The sequence below is a fragment of the Schistocerca gregaria genome, chromosome 5 (assembly GCF_023897955.1).
Source record: "Schistocerca gregaria isolate iqSchGreg1 chromosome 5, iqSchGreg1.2, whole genome shotgun sequence".
NCBI classification, from domain to species: Eukaryota; Metazoa; Arthropoda; class Insecta; order Orthoptera; family Acrididae; genus Schistocerca; species Schistocerca gregaria.
This window is the reverse complement of record NC_064924.1, coordinates 310,687,010-310,709,932: the sequence shown is the minus strand read 5'-3', so window position 1 is coordinate 310,709,932 and position 22,923 is coordinate 310,687,010. Positions and strand designations below refer to the sequence as shown.

The 22,923-nt window shown below is 40.0% G+C and overlaps 1 protein-coding gene across 2 annotated transcripts in view; it reads left to right on the top strand.

Moving 5' to 3' along the window:
- Positions 1-22,923, top strand: part of LOC126272352 (uncharacterized) — a 156,789-nt gene that overhangs the window by 56,110 nt on the left and 77,756 nt on the right. For both annotated transcript variants that reach the window (XR_007549213.1, XM_049975160.1), the window contains exon 6: positions 12,711-12,839. Coding sequence is in view for 1 of the 2 variants with exons in the window: in XM_049975160.1 (XP_049831117.1) it covers positions 12,711-12,839 (129 nt within the window). In the remaining variant the exon portion in view is untranslated. The remainder of the gene's footprint in view (positions 1-12,710; positions 12,840-22,923) is intronic.

The window sequence follows — 22,923 nt, the reverse complement described above, 5'->3', positions numbered from 1 at the left end:
ATACATTTTTTGGTGAAACAGTCATTGTAAAGATACAAGTTTATGTCCATCATTACTACTGTATCTGCCATGTTAGAAGAGGAGTTACACACTGATCCAATGTTGCCTTTCTTTTGACATTTGTTGCAAACCAACCAATGCTTAGGGCACACTGTATGCATGTGTTGGATAAAACAGTACAGGCAACCTCTGTTGTGATGCAGCCTGTTACTGTTGTGGCCAGAACTGACACTGCCCCTTGCAATGCTGACTCAAAGGTTGTACTGCTGCAATGGCTTCCCTGCCATCCTGAACACTTGTAGTGTGCCTAACAGGGGTTGACTGATCAACTTCTGAACGTCTGTAGCCTATGACACTTGAAAGGATTGTGCTATACTGAGCACACCTGTAAGTATTGGATTCTCACATTGAAGAGCTCTTTCATGGAGGCTAGACAAATAGTGACATCACTCACCATGTGATGAGTTTAGGATTCATGGCAAATTTACGACAATGGCTCAACCCATGTAATTCTGCATCATAGGTTTGTAAGATTGATTTGAGCATTTCTGACAATGTAAAATTCTACGCACAATTTAATTACATGCCTTCTGTCACAGTAATATGTTGAGAGAAACCATATTTCATCAAATGATAAGCTGGCTGGTTCTTGCAAAGGTGTAAATTGGCATAACACCTGATGAATTCGCTGTGAAAGCCAGGAAAGAAAGAAAGCCCAACACAGGTATGCATTGTGCATGCAACAATCCTGGAAATGTTGATGAAAACTGTACCTTGTAGGAGTTCCAATCTTCAGGCAACTCACAGCTTGCTGTGGGGCAATGAGACATTGGAATATTTCCTCCATTGAGATGTTTGTCAGGTGACTTACCACTGACACTAGCAGTGACAAAAAAACCTAATCCCCACATCACCAGATCTGATATAGCAAGAACAAACACGATTTATGGAATGTAGTATTTTGTAGAGAAACACTTACGGTACAATGAAGTACAGGTTGTTCATAGCACTGAACACATTGTCTGGACAACAGTAAGACAGGTTACAGAATGAGCTGAGCTCTCGTTTGTGATGGCTTAAATAATAATGTTTCTTTGGCAGCTCACCTGAGTGTGCAGGGTGCCAACCCAAATGGCCTCTATAAGCAGGCCTGTCAACTGTATGGATATGTGATATCTGAAACTGGGCATATCATGAGTGAAAGTACATCACTCATAAACTGTGGATCCTCAATGGACACGACACTGAGTACACAAAAATTACACCTTGAACAAAAATGAAGAGAGGCAGACACCATTAATAACTGATATGCTCTGCATTATAACTCTGAATGTCCAGGTATCAATCTATTGTTACCCCCTACTGTTGCCAGTACTGTCAGAGTGCCAATATGTTGGTAATCTGTTTAATTTTTGAGTACATTGATATTTATCAACTTTTGATTGAACTATGCTGTTGCATTGTTCATTAGTTGACATTGTGCTTTCCGATAGTCATTTTCATTTAGTTATTTCAAAGGGTGTCTTTTTTTTGCACTGTTATTATTTAATATTGTTTCTGTCATGTTTTTCTGTTACTTAATGTTTTCAGTTCATGTATTCATTTGCTTTGGTGACTTATTTTTTAAAAAATGTGTCCAACAATGAAATTTGTGAGTTATTGGAAAATAAAAGTGATACAGAGTATGTTAGTGAAAGCAGCAGTATGACACTGAAGGTCTTTCTCGTACATTGACTGAAAGTGAAGACAGCATAGAAAATACACAGTACACTGAAATGTTTGCACCTGAAACACTACAGCTGCTACGACATCTACTTCATGAAGTGCACGGAACAAAGCGTGTGCCATCAGTGGGATCTTCTGAAATTGAACATAGAAATTTATTTTTCACTGCAACATTATGTCAACTAACTGTCACCAAAACAAAGAGCTCAGGTAAACAATTTATATCTAAACATGCTGCTACTTTGCCTAGGCCATATAAAAGAAACTGAATATCACAGTAGCTCAGTAAGAGGTTTTAAAGTACGCTTACTGAATATGGGACTCAACAAAGACCAACAGTGTTTTTCCTTGGTTTGGTACAATATATTCTGCTTAAAAACACAAATGTTAAGTGATACAGGACTGTATACACAAGGCAGACTGTAATGCACTGCTCAGTTACTATAATTTTATCCCTGTGAATAATATTAAAAGTTTTATTTTTCTAATGTCATTTTATCCAGAAATTTTTGTAGATTTTATTGACATTAGTGAGCTTTCTTTCAGTCAAGTGTAATTTTAATTACGTAGAAACAAAACCAAACTTATATTTTTATTTAAAAATTCTTTTTATTTCATCATTTATAAATAATTTAAATGATGAAATTATTTCATCATTTATAAATAATTTAACCCCCCCCCCTCCCCCCGTGAACCATGGACCTTGCTGTTGGTGGGGAGGCTTGTGTGCCTCAGCGATACAGATAGCCGTACCGAAGGTGCAGCCATAATGGAGGGGTATCTGTTGAGAGGCCAGACAAACGTGTGGTTCCTGAAGAGGGGCAGCAGCCTTTTCAGTAGTTTCAGGGGCAACAGTCTGGATGATTGACTGATCTGGCCTGGTAACACTAACGAAAATGGCCTTACTGTGCTGGTACTGCGAACAGCTGAAAGCAAGGGGAAATTACAGCTGCAATTTTTCCGAGGGCATGCAGCTTTACTGTATGGTTAAATGATGATGGCGTCCTCTTGGGTAAAATATTCTAGAGGTAAAATAGTCCCCCATTCAGATCTCTGGGTGGGGACTACTCAGGAGGACATCGTTATCAGGAGAATGAAAACTAGCATTCTACGGATCGGAGCGTGGAATGTCAGATCCCTTAATCGGGCAGGTAGGCTAGGAATTTTAAAAAGGGAAGTGGATAGGTTAAAGTTCAATATAGTGGGAATTAGTGAAGTTTGGTGGCAGAAGGAAGAAGACTTTTGGTCAGGTGAATACAGGAGTATAAATACAAAATCAAATAGGAGTAATGCAGGAGTAGGTTTAATAATGAATAAAAAATTGGAGTGTGGGTAAGCTACTATAAACAGCATAGTGAACGCATTATTGTGGCCAATATAGACACAAAGGCCACGCCTACTACAGTAGTACAAGTTTATATCCCAACTAGCTTTGCAGATGACGAAGAAATTGAAGAAATGTATGATGAAATCAAAGAAATTATTCAGATAGTGAAGGGAGACAAAAATTTAATAGTGATGGGTGACTGGAATTCGGTAGTAGGGAAAGGGAGAGAAGGAAACGTAGTAGGCGAATATGGATTGGGGCTAAGAAATGAAAGAGGAAGCCGCTTCATAGAATTTTGCACACAGCACAACTTAATCGTAGCTAACACTTGGTTCAAGAATAATAAAAGAAGCCTGGAGATACTGACAAGTCTCAGATAGATTATATGACGGTAAGACAGAGATTTAGGAACCAGGTTTTAAATTGTAAGACATTTCCAGGGGCAGATGTGGACTCTGACCACAATCTATTGGTTATGACCTGTGGATTAAAACTGAAGAAACTGCAAAAAGGTGGGAATTTAAGTAGATGGGACCTGGATAAACTGAAAGAACCAGAGGTTGTACAGAGTTTCAGGGAGAGCATAAGGGAACAATTGGCAGGAATGGGGGAAAGAAATACAGTAGAAGAAGAATGGGTAGCTTTGAGGGATGAAGTAACGAAGGCAACAGAGGATCAAGTAGGTAAAAAGATGAGGGCTAGTAGAAATCCTTGGGTAACAGAAGAAATATTGAATTTAATTGATGAAAGGAGAAAATATAAAAATGCAGTAAATGAAGCAGGCAAAAAGGAATACAAACGTCTCAAAAATGAGATCGACAGGAAGTGCAAAATGGCTAAGCAGGGATGGCTAGAGGACAAATGTTAGGATGTAGAGGATTATCTCACTAGGGGTAAGATAGATACCGCCTACAGGAAAATTGAAGAGACCTTTGGAGATAAGAGAACCACTTGTATGACTATCAAGAACTCAGATGGAAACCCAGTTCTAAGCAAAGAAGAGTAAGCAGAAAGGTGGCAGAAGTATATAGAGGGTCTATACAAGGGCGATGTACTTGAGGACAATATTATGGAAATGGAAGAGGAAGTAGATGAAGATGAGATGTGAGATATGATACTGCGTGAAGAGTTTGACAGAGTACTGAAAGATCTGAGTCGAAACAAGGCCCTGGGAGTAGACAACATTCCATTAGAAATACTGAAAGCCTTGGGAGAGCCAGTCCTGACAAAGCTCTACCATCTGGTGAGCAAGATGTATGAGACAGGCGAAATACCCTCAGACTTCAAGAAGAATATAATAATTCCAATCCCAAAGAAAGCAGGTGTTGAAAGATTTGAAAATTACCAAACCATCAGTTTAATAAGCCACGGCTGCAAAATACTAACACGAATTCTTTACAGATGAGTGGAAAAAATGGTAGAAGCCGACCTCGGGGAAGATCAGTTTGGATTCCGTAGAAAAATTGAAACACGTGAGGTAATACTTGACCCTAAGAATTATCTTAGGAAATAGATTAAGGAAAGGTAAATCTACATTTCTAGCATTTGTAGACTTACAGAAAGCTTTTGACAATTTTGACGGAATACTCTCTTTCAAATTCTGTACGTGGCATGGGTAAAATACAGGGAGTGAAAGGCTATTTAAATTTGTACAGAAACCAGATGTCTGTTACAAGAAAGGGAAGCAGTGGTTGGGAAGGGAGTGAGACAGCCTCTCTCTGATGCTATTCAATCTGTATATTGAGTAAGCAGTGAAGGAGACAAAAGAAAAATTCGGAGTAGGTATTAAAATCCATGGAGAAGTAATAAAAACTTTGAGATTTGCCGATGACATTGTAATTCTGTCAGTCAGCAAAGGACTTGGAAGAGCAGTTGAACAGGATGGAAAGTGTCTTGAAAGGAGGATATGAGATGAACATCAACAAAAGCAAAACGAGGATAACGGAATGTAGTCAAATTAAGTCAGGTGATGCTGAGGGAATTAGATTAGGAAATGAGACACTTAAAGTAGTAAAGGAGTTTTGCTATTTGGGGAGCAAAATACCTGATGATGGTCGAAGTAGAGAGGATATAAAATGTAGACTGGCAATGTCAAGGAAAGCATTTCTGATGAAGAAAAATTTGTTAACATTGAATATAGATTTACGTGTCAGGAGGTCCTTTCTGAAAGTATTTGTGTGGAGTGTAGCTATGTATGGAAGTGAAACATGGACGATAAATAGTTTGGACAAGAAGAGAATAGAAGCTTTCGAAATGTGGTGCTACAGAAGAATGCTGAAGATTAGATGGGTAGATCACATAAATAATGAGGAGGTATTGAATACGATTGTGGAGAAGAGAAGTTTATGGCACAACTTGATTAGAAGAAGGGATCGATTGGTAGGACATGTTCTGAGGCTTCAAGGGATCACCAATTTAGTATTGGAGGGCATTGGGGAGGGTAAAAATTGTAGAGGGAGACCAAAAGATGAATACACTAAGCAGATTCAAAATTACGTAGGTTGCAGTAGGTTCTGGGAGATGAAGACGCCTGCACAGGATAGGGTAGCATGGAGAGCTGCATCAAACCAGTCTCAGGACTGAAGACAACAACAACAACAAATAATTTAAAGTGAAGAAGTATGACAATGTGGGCATATCATAATTAAGTACATCCATTTGTAGACAAGTGACATTTTTTTCATATTTTTAAGTTGAAGGCAGCATGATGTATGGCAGCTTACATAGAAAACTGTATGACAGTTTAAAAATATATACTTCTTAACACTCACCACTCAAAATGGCTGACTGCAAAGGTGTCAACATGTAACAGCACTGGGACATAACTAGCTTTTGAGCTCTTCTCTTTTCTTTATCTAGTCACATATACAACCTAATATGCCTACCTGTGGCCTTTATGTGTTATAATGGGGAATGGGGTAGCAGGTGGGCAAGGAATAACAGGGAGACTAGTCATGGTTAGTGGCAGTAGCAAAAAGAGGACTAAAGGTGACATTCACAAAACTGAGAAAGGGATGGAGTTGACATGAAGGGTCAGTGAAGTATAAGGTTTGACAGGGGAGTATTTGTGAGGAAAATGGCAGCAGAGAAAATGTGAATGTTAGATTAGGTTGTCCATATTGCATACTGGGAAGGGGGATTGTCGAGTTTTAAGCTAGGAAGATTTCAAGACTGTAGTATATGCTGAGGGACAGTTTCCACCCACCCACATTGTTCACAGGAGCTGGTTCTGGGTAGTAGGGTCCAAGTGGCATGGGCATTGAAGCAGCAGTTGAAGTTATTTATTTATTTGATCCGATCCGATTAGGAGCATCAGGCCCTCTCTTACATTGGATCAGGGTGCTGTTATGTGCAACATGTCAATCAATAGCTGGAATCAAGCAATGGAAAATCCAGGGTGGAATGTAACAATATTATGAGAAGTAAAGTTGCTATTCACCATATAGCGAATATGCTGAGTCACAGGTACAACAAAAGACTCTCACAGTTGCCTGAGACTGCAGACATGTGTGTAAGTTGCATTTGTGTGTGTGTGTGTGTGTGTGTGTGTGTGTGTGTGTGTGTGTGTAGTGTTGATGAAGGCTTATGGCCAAAAGGTTTAATTGAGATTCTTTTTGTTGCACCTACCTGTGACTCAGCATCTCCGGTATATGGTGATAAGCAACAGCTTGGTCAGGTGACCTTAGCTTCCCTCTTCATGGCTTAGACTGTTTTCTAGGACTCACTGAGATGTTGGGCAGGATACCCAACTGATGAACATGCTGCACACACTACTACCAATGATTTGTATAGTTCAATTAGCATAGAACAAGGAATTAGTGGTCATAAGGCCAGTACACCATCATTCAATGTGGCAAATAAAAATGGAACAAAACCGAAGTTAGTCTGAGGAGAGCCGTGTGTAAAGTGCTCAACATATTTTGAAGTAAAATTTTGTCTACCAATCTGAGAGAAAATTCTAAGAAATTTTGCTCTTATATTAAATCAGTTAACAGGTCAAAGCAATCTGTCTGCACTCTTTTTATCCATAATGGCATCAAAATGGAGAGTGACAGAGAAAAGGCTGAAATACTAAATGCTTTTTTTCTGAAACTGTTTCACTTAGCATGATCATACTGTAGTTTCTCCTTTAAATCATTGTGCGAATGTCATGTGTATTGAAATATGTGACCCAGGGAATATTACTCTATAGAGATTCTATATGTGAAAGAACATGCTCCTCACCTAGCAGCAATGTACCATATGTCACTGTAGGAATGAAACATTCATAGAGACTGGGAACAGCACACATCATTGTCAGACAGCAGTCTATTGTAGAACTTTGGAACATCTTTTACAAACTTGTAATATGTCATTTCTGAAGAAGGAAAGCTTCTCTGTAGAAGTCAACATGGGCTCTGAAAAGAATGATTGTGTAAAACCCAGTTCACTGTTATTGTCTATGAGATGCAGATAGCACTAGAGACCAATTTCCAGATTGATGCCATGTTCCTTGGCCTCTGGAAGATGTTTGATACAATTCCGCAGTGCTGCCTAATGAACAAAATACAAGCACACAGACTGTCTGAACAGCTATATGGTTTGAGTGACGAGTTTCTAGCATGCTGTGTTCAGTACCAGCATGTTACTCTCAACCAAGAGAGATGTATGCAGAGGAGTCGCAACACTGTAAAATTGTAGTGAAATGCAGGAATACCTGCAGAGAATTGACACTTGGTGCAAGGATTGGAAGCTGACCCTCAACGTAAACAAATGTAATGTACTGCACATAGATAGACACAAAGACCCATTATTGTACAACTAGGGCGGTGAGGGGGAGGGATAGCAGGGTGGGGGTGGGAAACAGTAAAGTGCTACTGGGAAATGCAGGGACAAGGTGGAGAGTGGGGCAGTTAGGTGCAGTCGGGCAGTTAGATGGTGGGTGGGGGAGAGAGGGGGGTTAGCATAAAAGGAAAGAAGTAAAACGACTGGGTATATTGGTAGAATAGAGGGCTGTGTAGTGCTGGATGGGAACAGGAAAGGGCTAGATGAGGAACAACAATGACTAACGAAGGTTAAGGTCAGGAGGGTTACAAGAACATAGGATATAATGCAGTGAGAGTTCCCACTTACACAATTCAGAAAAGCTGTTGTTGGTGGGATGGACACAGGTGGTACAGGCTGTGAAGCAGTCATTGAAATGAAGGATGTTGTGTTGGGCAGTGTTATCAGCAACATGGTGGTCCAGTTCTTTCTTGGTCACAGTTTGTTGGTGGCCATTCATGTGAACATACAGCTTATTGGTTCTCATGCTCACATATATGCAGCACAGTGGTTGCAGCTTAGCTTGTAGATCACATGACTGGTTTCACAGGTAGCCCTGCCTTTGATGGGATAGGTGATGTTTGTAACAGGGCTGGAGTAGTTGGTGGTGGGAGGATGTATGGGGCAGGTCTTGCATCTAGATCTACTACTAGAATATGAGCACTGAGGCAACGGGTTGGGAGCAGGGGTTATGTAAGGATGGATGAGTATATTGTTTAGGTTCGGTGGGCAACAGAATACCACTGTGGGAGGTTGGGTGGTTGGTTGGTTTTGGAGAAGGGGACCAGACAGCGTGGTCATTGGCCTCATCGGATTAGGGAAGGATGGGGAAGGAAGTTGGCCGTGCCCTTTCAGAGGAACCATCCAGGCATTTGCCTGGAGTGATTTAGGGAAATCACGGAAAACCTAAATCAGGATGGCCGGACGCGGGATTGAACCGTCGTCCTCCCGAATGCGAGTCCAGTGTCTAACCACTGCGGCACCTCGCTCGGTCACTGTGGGAGGAGTGGGAAGGATAGTGGGTAGGACATTTCTCATTTCAGGTCCAATGAGAGGTAGTCAAAATCCGGGAAGTGAATGTAATTCAGTTGCTCCTGTACTGAGTGGAACTGAGTCATGAGGGGAGTGGATGGATGGTAGGCTTTAGGGGGTGTTGAATGACTGGAAAGATAAGGCATGGGAGATCTGTTTTTGTGCAAGGTTTGGAGGGTAATTATGATCTGTAAAGGTTTCAGTTATACCCTCAGTATTTTTTGAGAGGGTGTGCTCATCACAGGTGGCTAGGCTGTGTAGAAGGGTCATCTTGGTATGGAATGGGTTGTAGCTGTGAAAGTGGAGGTATCAGTGGTGGTTGGTAGGTTTGAGATGGACAGAGGTACTGATATAGCCATCTTTGAGGTGAATGTCAACAGTCTGCATCGAAGAAGGTGGCTTGATGGGTTGAGTAGGACCAGGTAAAACAAATGTGGGAGAACGTGTTGAGGTTGTGGAGGAATGTGGATAGGGTGTCCTCACCCTTGACCCAGATCACAAAGATGGCATCAATGAATCTCAACCAGATGAGGGGTTTGGGATTCTGGTGTTTAGGAAGGATTCCTCTAGATGGTCTATGAATAGGTTGGCACAGGTGGTGCCATGTGGGTGCCCATAACTGTAAACTGGATTTGTTTGTCATGTCTTCAAAGGAGAAGTAATTGTGAGTGGGGATATAGTTGGTCGTGATGACTAGGAAGGAGGTGGTTGGTTTGGAATCCGTCGGGTGTTGGGAAGGTAGTATTCAATAGCAGTAAGACCTGGGCATTAGAGATGTTAGTGTTAAGGGGGGTGGCATCATTAGTGATGAGCAAGGAACCATGTGGTAAAGGAACAGGATCTGTGGAGAGTCGGTGGAGGAAATGGTTGGTATCTTTTATATAGGAGAGTAGGTTGCAGAAAATAGGCTGAAGGTGTTGGTCTATGAGAGTAGAGATTCTCTCATTGAGGGCACAGTTACCAAGCACAATAGCGCATCCTGGGTGGTTGGGGTAAAGGACTTAGGAAGCATGTAGAAGGTAGGAGCATGGGGAATGGTAGAGTTTAGGAGAGAGATGGACTCCAGGGAGAGGTTCTGGGATGGGGTGGAGTTTGAGGAGAGACTGGAGATTCTGCTGGATTTCTGCAATGGGGTCACTGTGGCATGGTTTGTAGGTGGACGAATGTGACAGCTGGTGGAGTTCTTATGCCAGGCAATCCTTGCGGTTCAAAACAACAGTGGTGGAGCCTCTGTCAGCAGGTAGGATTATAAGGTCAGAATCAGTTTCTAGGTGGTGGATTGTGGATCTTTTTTGAGATGTGAGATTGGTTTGCATGTTGAGGGATTTGGGAAATTATGGTGAGGCAAGATTTGAGGTTAAGAAATTCTAGAAAGTTACAGAAGGTGATCTAGGGGCAGTGGGGGTGGATCATGGTTGGATGGAGGAGTGAACTGAGTCAGGCAGGGTTCAACATTGGTCTTAGGTTTTGTCTGATTGGTAGTGTTGGTGGCGAGAAAGTGCTTCCACTGTAGGGACCAGGAGAAGGAGAGAAAGTCTTTAATAAGTCCTGCATGATTGAATTTGTGTGTGGGGCAAAAGGTGAGGCCTTTGTAAATTGTTATATGGATTCCTGGTATTTTTAAAAACTGTCCTACAAACACACAAAAGAGTTAGCTTACCTAACCCTCATTTGACCAATACTTGGGTATTGGACTCAGCTTGGGTATCAGAATTGGATTGGATTGATAGAGGAAATAGAGGAGATACAAGGAAGAGTAGCGTGTTTAATTACCGGTTCATTTAGTAATAGCGGAAGCATCAAGGAGATGCTCAGCCAGTACCAGTGGCAGACTGCAAGACGCACATTCTGCATCATGATATGGTTTACTGTTAAAATTTTAAGAGAGTACATTCGTAGAACAGTCGACCAATACACTGCTTCCTTTTATGTATATTAGTCAGAAAGACCATCAAGGTAAAATTAGAGACATTCAAGCTCATATGGAGGCTTACTGAAATTTTCCTTCCTGAGAACTGTTCACAGCAGGGACAGTGAAAGCAGGAAGTGACAGTAGTACACTAAGTTTCCTCCACCAAAACCAGTAATGTGGTTTGCAGAGTATAGATGTAGATGGCTATAAATGAATTAGGTGCTGCATTACTGAAACAATATCAAACATTTCACCACCGCTCTCCCACTAACAACTCCTTTGTATTATGTCAGTGAGAAGTGCTGGTCAGCAAATCTTCTTTCTCACAGTTCCTGTTCCCTAATCCTCTGCTAGTACCCTACCTAGTCCTGTAACCTCACCCTCACATTTACAATCCTGTGATTTGCTATGCAGTAACTTCCCACATCACTTCTGTTCCAAAGAGAATATTGGCTTGAGGGCATATTATTCCATAAGAAACAAATTTATATGCACTAAATGAAAGTTCAGTTGTGAAAGAAGTGAAGTTGCCTTTTATCTATGTGAACTGTTGTTTCAGGTGAAACATTGTAGTTTTAAAACGTATTTTGCTGGTTTTTCTTTTCCTTAGATTCACCTCTGTAACAAATACTTGATTTGACTGGCTTGTTATATCAATTAGAAGATAACATTTATTGATTTAATTACTTTCAAAACGTTTCATTCACAAGCAAAAATCTAATTCATACTTGCGTGGTTGAGTGATACTAACTGACCAACTCTTACATCTGACAAACTGTTCCACTTAAGCAACATTTATCGGGTGATTTTTGAAATGTTATCTGTTCTTATTGTAATTCTATTTTTAGATGGCAAAAATCATATATGTGTTTTCCTGAATTCACACATCACTTTTGTCTTTATTTAATGTTCTATCATTTGTCTGTATGTTTATGAATCCCTGTTTTTCCAAACATGAATTGGTTAAATGTATTGTTATTGTGGTTCTTTCTACTATAGCAAGTGAAATTCAGCACAACATTTAGAAAATGTGAAATTTGGTGATTTGATATCGAAAAATAGATTTAAGTGTTCCCACTTAACCAAAAATGAGGATATAATCAGTATTTTCCTTTAAATTCCTCATTCAAAGTGTTGAATGGAAATCTAATTTCTTAACCAAGTTATCTACTCCTTAATATTATTTTACTTTAGTTGTACTGATAATTTGTCAGCACAATCATCCACGTTATTTGTGAACTGAATGTTAGGAAGATATATTAGTAGTAGAGTACCCAAGTTGCCTGAGCATTTATTTACTCCAGTCTTCTAATGGAGAGGGGAAAGAAATGAACTTTATTTGTATTGTAATATCGAATAAATTTCAGTTTCATGTATTCAGGAATTATAAATCATTCAACAAAGACATACATATATGTAATTACAAATTAATAAGTGCAGTATCCAAATTAAGAAACACATTATGCAAATTACCTGATCAACCGTGTCCTTTGTATATCTTTCTCTCCTCTCCCACCTACTTCATGACATCTTGTCTCTTTTCCACCTGTGTTCCTACAGCCTCTACCACATTCACCTGTCTCCTCACACCCTCTACCTCTTCTACCCCACAACTTCTTCCTCTTCCACTTGCCACCTGGGTCTATCTTTCTTTTCCACCTGCCTAGTATCTCTCTCTACCTTCCACATGCCTCATACATCCTCCTCCTTCCATCTTCACCCTTTCCATCTCTTCCTCCTCCCTCTGTGTCCATCTCTTCCTCCCCCCTCTCTATACCCATCTCCTCCTACTCCTCTATTTCACACAAGAGAAATTAGCAGAAAGGACAACAGCACATCAATGTTGTTTACAGCTGCTTCATTCACTATTTCATTATCTTTAATGTATTGTTTTGAATTACTTGGTTACAGCTGATATGCAACTAATGAGTCAGCAGCCCATTCAACTGAATGTTCATGGTCTGTGGCAGTCTGAGTCCACACTAACGCCAGTTCCAGTTGTTAGCTGTCCAGAAAGACCTACAGCACCTCACTGTTCAGGTGATCCAAAAGATAGATTCTTAATAATTTGAACAATGGAAAATCCAGGGTGGAATGTAACAATATCACAAAAAGAAAATTGCTACTCACCATATAGCAGAGGTCAGATTCACAGATAGGAAGAAAAAAGAGACTCACAAATAAGCTTTTGGCCAATAACACCTTTGTTGAAAATAGACAAGAAACACTCAAACACACATTCACTCCAATGCAACTCACTCACACATGACTGCAATCTCTCACAATTGAAGCCACAGTGGCTTTGGCTGCCACAGACTGCAGCTATGCGTGAGTGAGTTGCTTTTGTTTGTGTGTGTGTGTGTGTGTGTGTGTGTGTGTGTGTGTGTGCTATCTTTTTTTTGACAAAGGCCTTGTTGTCTGAAAGCTTATTTGTTACAGTCTTTTCGTTGTGCCTATCTGCGACTTAACATCTCTGCTATATGGTGAGTAGCACCTTTCCTTTTCATAATTATTTAATTTGATAATTAATTGTATGTGTTTGATGTACAGGAAACTGAAGTGCAAAAGTTACACTTTAAAGAGAATGAGAAAAGGCAACAACTTGTGCAGAACTGAATGGTTAGTTTTGCATACCCTCATAACAGCACAATAACTTAACCAACCAACCAAAACACACAATGCCACACAAACAGGGATTAGTGTTCATGCATGTGGATGCATGCGCGTACACACACACACACACACACACACACACACACACACACACACACACACACACATGTGAATTTACTTGTCCTTAGTGACACTGAGTTTTGTGTATTGTTAATGGCTCACACAGGCAGGAGGGGAGCTCTGTTCAAAAGCTCAATACTTTTGCAGGCCTTCTCACTGTATCTGTCTGTGACTCAATGCTTCCTATATGAAATGGTTGGCAATCTTGAGTTGTTGCTATCCATGTTGGACATATTATTTTTTCAATTACATTGACATGCCTGAAATTTTTATAAATGATCTGTAGATGAATGAATCACTAACTAATTATCTAACTTTAAAAAGTGATACACAAACTGTAATTTGTTTTGGTGACATAAGTATAGTAATGAATGTTTTAAACTCAACCACAGTAGACACATCTCAGATGGTAGCTTAACAGACCTAGAATTGGTTCACAGCTAACTGTTTAAGTCTTAATCCCCCATAAGTTTATAATTTGTGATTTCATACAAGCAGTAATGACCTGTTAGCACGTTAATTCATTTGTTGCCATGTCTGGTCAGCATTTCTAGAACTTAGCGACTCTGGTGAATTTTTTATTTGCCAACCAAGATTTGCATAGTGCAAGATTGTTTCAGTAGAGGACACATGAGCAAGTTGTCTGATCTTATGAGATCCACATTCACAGGACATGTCTCCATCAGCTGGAAGGATGACCCATTTTTTCATGTTGTTGAGTGGTACTTAAGATAGGTAAATAAATTAGTAAAATCAATGTTAAGTGAAGCAGAAATTAGAAAATAAATGAAAAACTTAGTTTAGTTTAGAAGAGTGACACACTGGCAAACAGCAGGCAGAGGAGCAGTGGCAACGGCCGATGCTTGCAAGTCAGCACATTCAGGAGAACCCATCGCCCTCCCCACATAAGCAGAAGCTGTCGATTCAGCCGTCAGGGCAACGCCCGACCGGCTCATGTGTTTCTCAATTGTCACATGTGATCAAAAGCCCTCGCCTACATTCCAAGAGCCAATGACCCACGTTAAGAAGATTCTTTGAGAAGCTTTTCAATGAAACAGAAGAGGCAATGACTGTGAAGTCGTTCACCTCCAGTCAACTGAAGTAAATAAATACGCGAGACGCAGTGGGCCCAAGAGTAGTTCAGTTTCGGTTTGAGTTCAGTTCCAGTACAGTTCAGTCGGTGCTGAAGACCGTCATGCAGGAAGAGACTACATCATACACATAAGCACCAAGTCCGCCGCTGTAATGGAATAGCAAGCAGCAGCCTCACCACCAGAAGACTGAAGTCAGAAGGGATTTGAAGTCTGATTTTTATGTACCCGTGTGACTCGTGAGGATGGGAAGGAGACGGCCTCACATCAGCAGTCACCGGTGAGGTGATGATGAAGATCTGACAGCTGAAGACTGGCAAGCTGGAGTCCGTTGTTCGAGTCCAGGACACTGGCCCTCCCCCGCCACACCGCTCCGCTGGCTATCGCACAACACTGACACACATGGCCACATAGAGAAGAGAAACACTGGGATGCCACATTCAAGGTATCACCATCCAATTCACGACTTCATTCTCAATAATTAAACGGGCCACCTCACGATGCACGACTCCAGTCAACTGGGCAAACAAGGGCCATGAGATACACACTGCCAGGCGTAATCAGATGCTGCCGCTCACGCAGCAGAAGGCTTAGCAAATGACACAGCTGCCGCTCTCCCAGCCAGAACAATCCAGTAAGGAAACCATTGTACAAATCTTTAATAAAAGTTATCTTATGTAAAATGCTGTTTCATTCTACCTCATACCCGAGACAAGGAAGAACCCACCCTGCCCACATGTTGTTAAGAGAGAAAAAGTAATTTATTTAGTGAAACTTTCTGGCAGGTTAAAACTGTGTGCCCGACCGAGCCTCCAACTCGGGACCTTTGCCTTTCGCAGGCACACTCCACCGCAGAGTGAAAATCTCATTCTGGAAACCTTCCCCAGGCTGTGGCTAAGCCATATCTCCGCAATATCCTTTCTTTCAGGAGTGCTAGTTCTGCAAGTTTTGCAGGAGAGCTTCTGTAAAGTTTGGAAGGTAGGAGACGAGATACTGGCAGAAGTAAAGCTGTGAGTATCGGGCGTGATTCGTGCTTCGGTAGCTCAGATGGTAGAGCACTTGCCCGTGAAAGGCAAAGGTCCTGAGTTTGAGTCTCGGTCGGGCACACAGTTTTAATCTGCCAGGAAGTTTCATATCAGCGCACACTCTGCTGCAGAGTGAAAATCTCATTCTGGTATTTATTTAGTGTTTTTCACCCTGACATAATGCTTTAGAATCAAATGCCCTTTTGCAGTAATGCTCATCCTGATAATTGACTAGCATCAAAAGAGGTTACCCAGTTCCAATGTTGTTCTTGCAGTGGGGGATGCCCACAGTAGATGACTGAGTAATCACCATAAGGGGAGGTACAGTTCATTTTCTCAGGCTAGCTCTTCCTTTGTAGGGATATCTAGCAGCTGCTTACTCATCCACTAGGTGATGTGGTTAGGCTCTAGTGTTCTGTCCTATTCTTGAGTCATATTGATGAAGTTCTTCTTAGATTTCAAATGAAAGATTATACCTCAATGTTCATACAATGTATGGTGGGGATCATTGCTCATTCAGCAATGATGGCCATTCTGGAATTCAAGCGGGAGTGGTGTTCCAATAGTTGGGTAGAGCTTGTCCACTGGAGTTGGGTTCATATTTCCAAACAGGATTTGGACGGTCTGCTGAGCAGATGCACTCCACCCATCCATGGTGTACTCTGAATCAGTTAAACATTCAGAGAGAGAGGAAGTTTTCCAGATGTGAGGACTAGTGCTCCAGGTAGTGGCTAGAGCTTCATCAAAATATTTTTTGCTGCTTTAACCTTCAGCTTTGTGTCATGCCTATGCTTTTTGTAGGACAGTTCACAGTGAAGAGCAACACCCAGATATACTGGTGTCAGGCAATATTGAAGTCATTTACCCTGCATGTGACATCCAATTCTCAACAGGCTTCTCTATTCCATAAATGAAATGTGCAATCTGGGTCTTGTTTGGATTTGGCCTTAGATAATTGACATTATCATACAGGCTAAGCATATCCAGTGATGAAGTCAGCTTTTCTTCTGCCTCTTCAGACTCCTTCCCTCACTCTGGAATGACATGACTTTCCTGTAGTGGGATGATCATTAATGCAAAAAATAAAATAAATAAATAGAAACAGTGCATTTCTTAGGATCCAGTTGGATAAAAAATTAAAATTGAGTTGAAACATAAATGAAATGAAGTAATGAAGAAGATCAGTTCAGTGTGTTTCTCCCTCTCTCATTGTAATGTATTTATATTTGTAGTGTAATAATGGGTGCTGGTGGTTTTTCATTAAATCCTGCTGGGAATCTGTTCTCTCCTTGCCAAATAACATGGGGACAGAGGTAATGCTGTTTGCTCACCTGTTGCTAATTAATATTCATTGTCAGTAACTTCAGACATTGGTTGCATTGTGGTGCTAGTGTTTATGGTGTGTGTGTTGTCTTTCTGTGTATGGCCCACATAATGAAGTTTTAAATTTCCTTTCACAGTGCTTTAAAGTTGCATAATTTGTGTTACTTCTGCATGCCACATCTGAAGATGACCCTGAAAAGGCTCAAATACTAGTTAATGCCAATAAAAAAAGTTTTCATAACTGATTGGTTGCAGTTATCTATCTTTATACGCAAATTAATCTATATATGGTATTAACAATTAGTTATGTACTAAGTTCTTTTGCATTGGTACAGATTAGCAACTACTTCCTTTGTTTCTTACAGGAACTTGTTATATATTGTCCTGCTAGAGTACATAATTCCGTTTTGAGCCCTAAGTAAAGGGACAAAATCTACTTGAAAATTATTTCTGTGTTTGGCATTGTTTTTGTGCAAACATCATTTCAGCTGAAACTGATTTTTATTGACAGAAACAAAAACCATCTTTTGATTGCTGCAGACGTGCATGCTACATGCTGAGCTGAGTACTGTGTCATTATCGTCTAATGCATCTTATGGCAATATGTGGAGTGTGTTGGTTTCAACCTCAGCTGGGGTTAGCCAAAGCAGCCTGTTTTGCTCTGTGCTGAGCATTTCTGGTGTGCTTTCTGTGATGTCTCTTTCAGTTATTCTAAGATTTTTCACTGCCAAGATGAACATCGCTATGAGGTTAAAAATTAATTTCTGATGTTAAAGCTCCTCTGTAAATTAATGGTTTTACAAATTTGAGAGATTTAAGACAGCTTTTCCTTCAACAGTTTCTGATTCAATTTTGGCAACCTGTTCTAAAAATAACTATCACTTTCAGATACTTCAGATGCTGAAAAAACTATCAGTTAAATCTCGTGCTGAAATGTGAGACTGTTGTGTTACACTTGTTGATCTATGCCTCAAGACTGTCACAATCAGAGTCTGTTGAGGAGTTGTCACTTATGTCAGTGTCGAATAATTTATCCTTACTGTGACTCTTGGAGTCTGAACTGAATAAAACTCAGAGGTCATGTTTAAACTCAACATCACTTAAGGAGTGGTAGAGCTGATGAGTTAATGTATTAACAGCAGTCAAAAGGACTAATGTATTGAGAGACATATCTAAGAATTCCTAGAGCCGTAAAAATACTTCTGCAGGATATACAGTCATTTGCTTTACAAAACATTCTTGCTGCCCACTTTGCTAAATAAACACTTTTTTTATTTTTGGGGTATTACACTAGAGAAAAATTCCATAAAACAACAAATAGTGGAAATGTGTGAAATAATCCAATGCATTTGTCTTTAGGTCAACACAGTGAGAGAGGGCAAAACATACTGAACTGATATCCTTGAGTAATTTATATATCTGTCAACTCAACTGTAAATTGTTAACCAACTGGATCTTAAGGAATTATATGCACTATGTTTTGTTTAGAATATGACAATTAATATCTACTGTGCATTAATGTTTTTAATTATACGTGGCATTTGTTTGAGAATAAAAGCCTTTTAGTGTTAAAATTTGTGCATCTTGGTCTGAAAGGCCTTTCACCCTTTTACTAACAGAATGACCTTCTAGTAATGAATAATGAATAAAAATATTATCTATGGCTGTCTTACTGTTCCCCTGCACCATATTTGAAAAAAAATATATATATGAATTTGGGAGATCTACCAACATCCTTTTTCTTGCACCATTGTATACAAAATTTATATTGAAGTCACCACATATAACTAATTTCTGCTACTTCCTATAAAGTGAATCAAGAACCATCTCTAGCTTGAGCAGAAATGCTCTGAAGAGGATCTATACACAACAACAATTAGAAGTTTAGTTTCACTAAATTCAACTGCCCCTGCACAACATTCAAGTATGTGTTCAAGTGCAGTGCTGTGATACGTCTATGGACTCAGATGGAATATTGTTTTTTATGTATATGGCCACTCCCCCACCCTGCAAGGTACTCCTTGGAAAAGAGTCAGCTAATCTGTGTCCTGGTAAAGGAAGCCTTTGAATTGTCAAATTATTTAAGTGGTGCTCCAATATACCAATAATTTCAGAGTCAACATCTTTTAGCAGTTCACCAACTTTATCTCTAACAACTCTTTTATTTTGATGAAATATGCTAATTCCTTCTCTACTTGGAAACATGACATCCTTTGAAAGTGAACCCTTAGTTAGAGGGAGTTCCTTTAAGCAGGTATACCTATCAACTGACTTCAATCTAAAAAACATGCAGCTCTGACCAACTACTACAGGAATTCTTCCGTGAGTTATCCCACCATCAACTGTCAGCTATAAGCTTTTCCATCCTCCCCTTCCCTTACCTATTGAGGTGCAGGCCATGCCTAGTGAAACCCGATATACTGATAGACTCAACTGGCACCACTGAAATGTGATCCATGCCCTCTGCCATCAGTGCCTCCTCCAGCCCCATGTTAACATGCCTAACAGCCTCATTAACATGAGGCCGATCACGACACTGAAACAGTTGCACGAAATGCATATTAATGCCACCAGTTTGAGTGGCTTTCTTTACCAGATCACCACTTACATATTATTCCACGTCCCTATCAAGACTGTTCTGTGTTCCACCCACTATCACTATCTGATCCTCCTTCGTAAAATTCCTACATAACCCCCTTATGCTGTCAGTCACCTGAGCCAACCCTGCACTGGGCTTCACTATGTTGGTGACCTGGTACTCACTCCACAACACTTCCTGCAGCTGCTGGCCCACACATCTACCAGGCAAACTACTTAGCAGCAGAACCTTCTTCTTTCTTTTAGACTTTTCAAGTGAGGAGGAGGAAATTAGTGTTTAACGTCCCATTGACACGAGATCATTAGAGACGGAGCACAAGCTCGGATTAGGGAAGGATGGGGAAGGAAATCGGCCGTGCCCTTTCAAAGGAACCATCCCGGCATTTGCCTGGAGTGATTTAGGGAAATCACGGAAAACCTAAATCAGGATGGCCAGACGTGGGATTGAACTGTCATCCTCCCGAATGCGAGTCCAGTGTGCTAACCACTGCGCCACCTCGCTCGGTACTTTTCATGTGACTTAGATCTCCTAACTGCTGAGGACTGCTGCATGTTCCCTACACCTACAGTTACATGAGGCTCCTCTCCACTCAACTCTGACAATTGGTTAAATCTTTTGCATATATTCGAAGTGTAACAATCTGAATACCTCCTCCTCCTAGCTGCTTCCTTGCCAATCGCCAGTTCCCATTCTCCAGCACCCTTACCCTTCTCAGCCTATCTAGTTCCTCCTTTGCATGTTGTAACTGCACCTGAAGGGTATAGAACTTACACACTTACTCCTCTGTCAACTTATTTGTCCTACAGATTCTGCTTTCCCAGGAGAGCATCTCACTAGAATGCCCACTGTCATTCCCCCTTATGAAAATACACCATAACTCACTACTCACAAACCTATGACAGAGCCCACACTTATCACTTGTGGTAAAATTTTACTGTTACTGAAAAAAAAAACTATACGTCTACGTTACCTATGTTCAGTTACACCAGTAGAGCTACTTATAGAACTAACAATAGCAGTTTCAAAATTCTGTCTACTAAGAAAGAAACTACTTGTATTAATACTACTAAACCACGACTAATACCAATACAAACAAAATTTCACAACATTATTAGCTAAAACCAAAAATTCAAGCAGCCACTGGAACACTCATTGAAGTTAAAACACTGGATGAAAATTTTACTGAAATATTTCACTAGAAACAATAATCAGCTGAAAACTTAAGCATGAAATTTATTAAAAGACTTCAATGCACAGAAAACTCTAAAAAGCACAGCGAGTGAATGTTTTGAAAAGTTTATAAAATCGTTATTTCGCCACAAACAGCTGAAAACTATTAAATTTAATAACTGTATAACAGTGCAGAAATAACTTTGTCAGTACTTAGCTTTACAACTGCTACAGCTCCAACTGCACACCGCAAAATGTAAATCAAGCTACAGTTTGTCATTTGAAATCTAGAAAGAGGTTCATCAATAGGACTCAAGTGCAGGAGGAACACTGGAGTCTAATCACATATCAGGCAGATGAGTAAGGAGCCACTGGATATTCCTGCAAGGACAGAGCTAGCTTGAGGAAACAAACTTTCTTTTCCTGTTTGGAGATCATTAAATCATTTTAGCATAGGCACACCCACTACCCACCAACACACAAAAAATGGGGCATCTTTTCAGCTGATGGTGACATGTTCTGTGAGCTTGGAACAACACAAGATTAGACAGCTTGCTCATATGCCCCACAGAACAACTTGATAAATGCAAATAACAAGGCCACCAGAGTTGTTAAGTTGTGGAAATGCTTATTAGACATGGAAATAGATGAATTAATGTGCTAACAGGTCACTACTGTGTATATGAAATCACATATTATAATCTTTGTAAGATTTTTTAATTCTAACTGACAACCTCTGTCTCAGTTATGGAATCACTATACAAGGGATACAGTAATTGAAAAACTGTCTCTTCAAGCCAACAGCAAACAAAAAGAATTTCACCAACTGTTACTTGGTATCTATAGCAAGGTACTCCGCTTTGCACAGCACACTTAAAACAGTGTTTGGCAATTTAGCAAAATTACAGAATTAACCAAATTATAATTTTGCACATTAAAAGAGGCATTAGTCTCATTTACTGACACAAGATTTTCATCCTGACTTCCCTGGTACTTCTAGTCCATCCTAGTGTTCTTAACATTGTCTGTAATTCCATCACTCATGCCTCCAACTTGCCAACTTCTGACTTCTGTTTAGCCTCAGTCGCCACCAAATGCAAGTCACTTATATGATTGGGCCAATGTGCAATCTAGAGTTACATGAACAATCAAAAACTTACTACTTTTCAAAACGAGTAAAATTTTTCTCAATATCTCCAAGAGAAGCCATGCAATGCTTGTGGGTGCACTGACTTCACCAACAACCTGCATTGACCTTCCTAGTGCCGTTTCTGTCCCATCCCTTTCTTCTATTTCTCCACGGATCTTTAATTGGTACCTTATTTGATCCCTCAGCTCAAATGCTGTTAATTTCCTTGTAATCTTAATTGAATAGAATAGAATATTTTTATTCACCTTTCAGTATTTTTCATACAATTGGATTCGTCAAAGTTTACAATGGAGTACAGTTAGGTCAATAAACACTTATATACACAGAATTATTTAGCTTATTTAAGAATTGAAAACATTTATCATTTATCAAAAGCTTATAATATAATGAGTACTTCCTAGGAATTCTTCAATTGTATAGAATTCACTGCATTTTAACCAATTTTGCAATACACTCTTGAATTTATTAAATGGGGCTGTATGTGCTGAGTATGGTAACTTATTGAAAAATTTTATGCCCAAATGTTTATAGTTATTATGTACAGCAGCTAGCCTTGAGAAAGGAAAATCCAACAAGCGACTATTTCTAGTATTGTGTGTGTGTACATCACATCTCGTGCTAAATTTGTCCAGATTTTCTTTAGCGTACATTAAACAGTTATATATATGCACATGCTAGGTACTGTCATTACATTGAGATATTTAAAGTGGTTTCTGCAGGAATCTCTGGGTGCTAATCCTAGTATACATCTTATGGCCTTCTTTTGCCATCTGAAAATACATTTAGCCCCAAGAGGAATTACCCCAGAGCAAAATTCCATACTACAGATGGGAATGGAAGAAAGCAAAATATGACTGGAGTAACAGCTGTTTGCTCACACAGTTTCTCAATTTGTACAGTAAAAAAAGTACATGGGCTAGTTTGCTGCACAGGTGATTGGTGTGTTCTTCCCAGGAGAGTTTTTGGTCTATGTGCAATCAAAGTAGTTTCACTGCTTTATTTTTACTTTTTGTAGCTTTTAGGTTAAAAATTA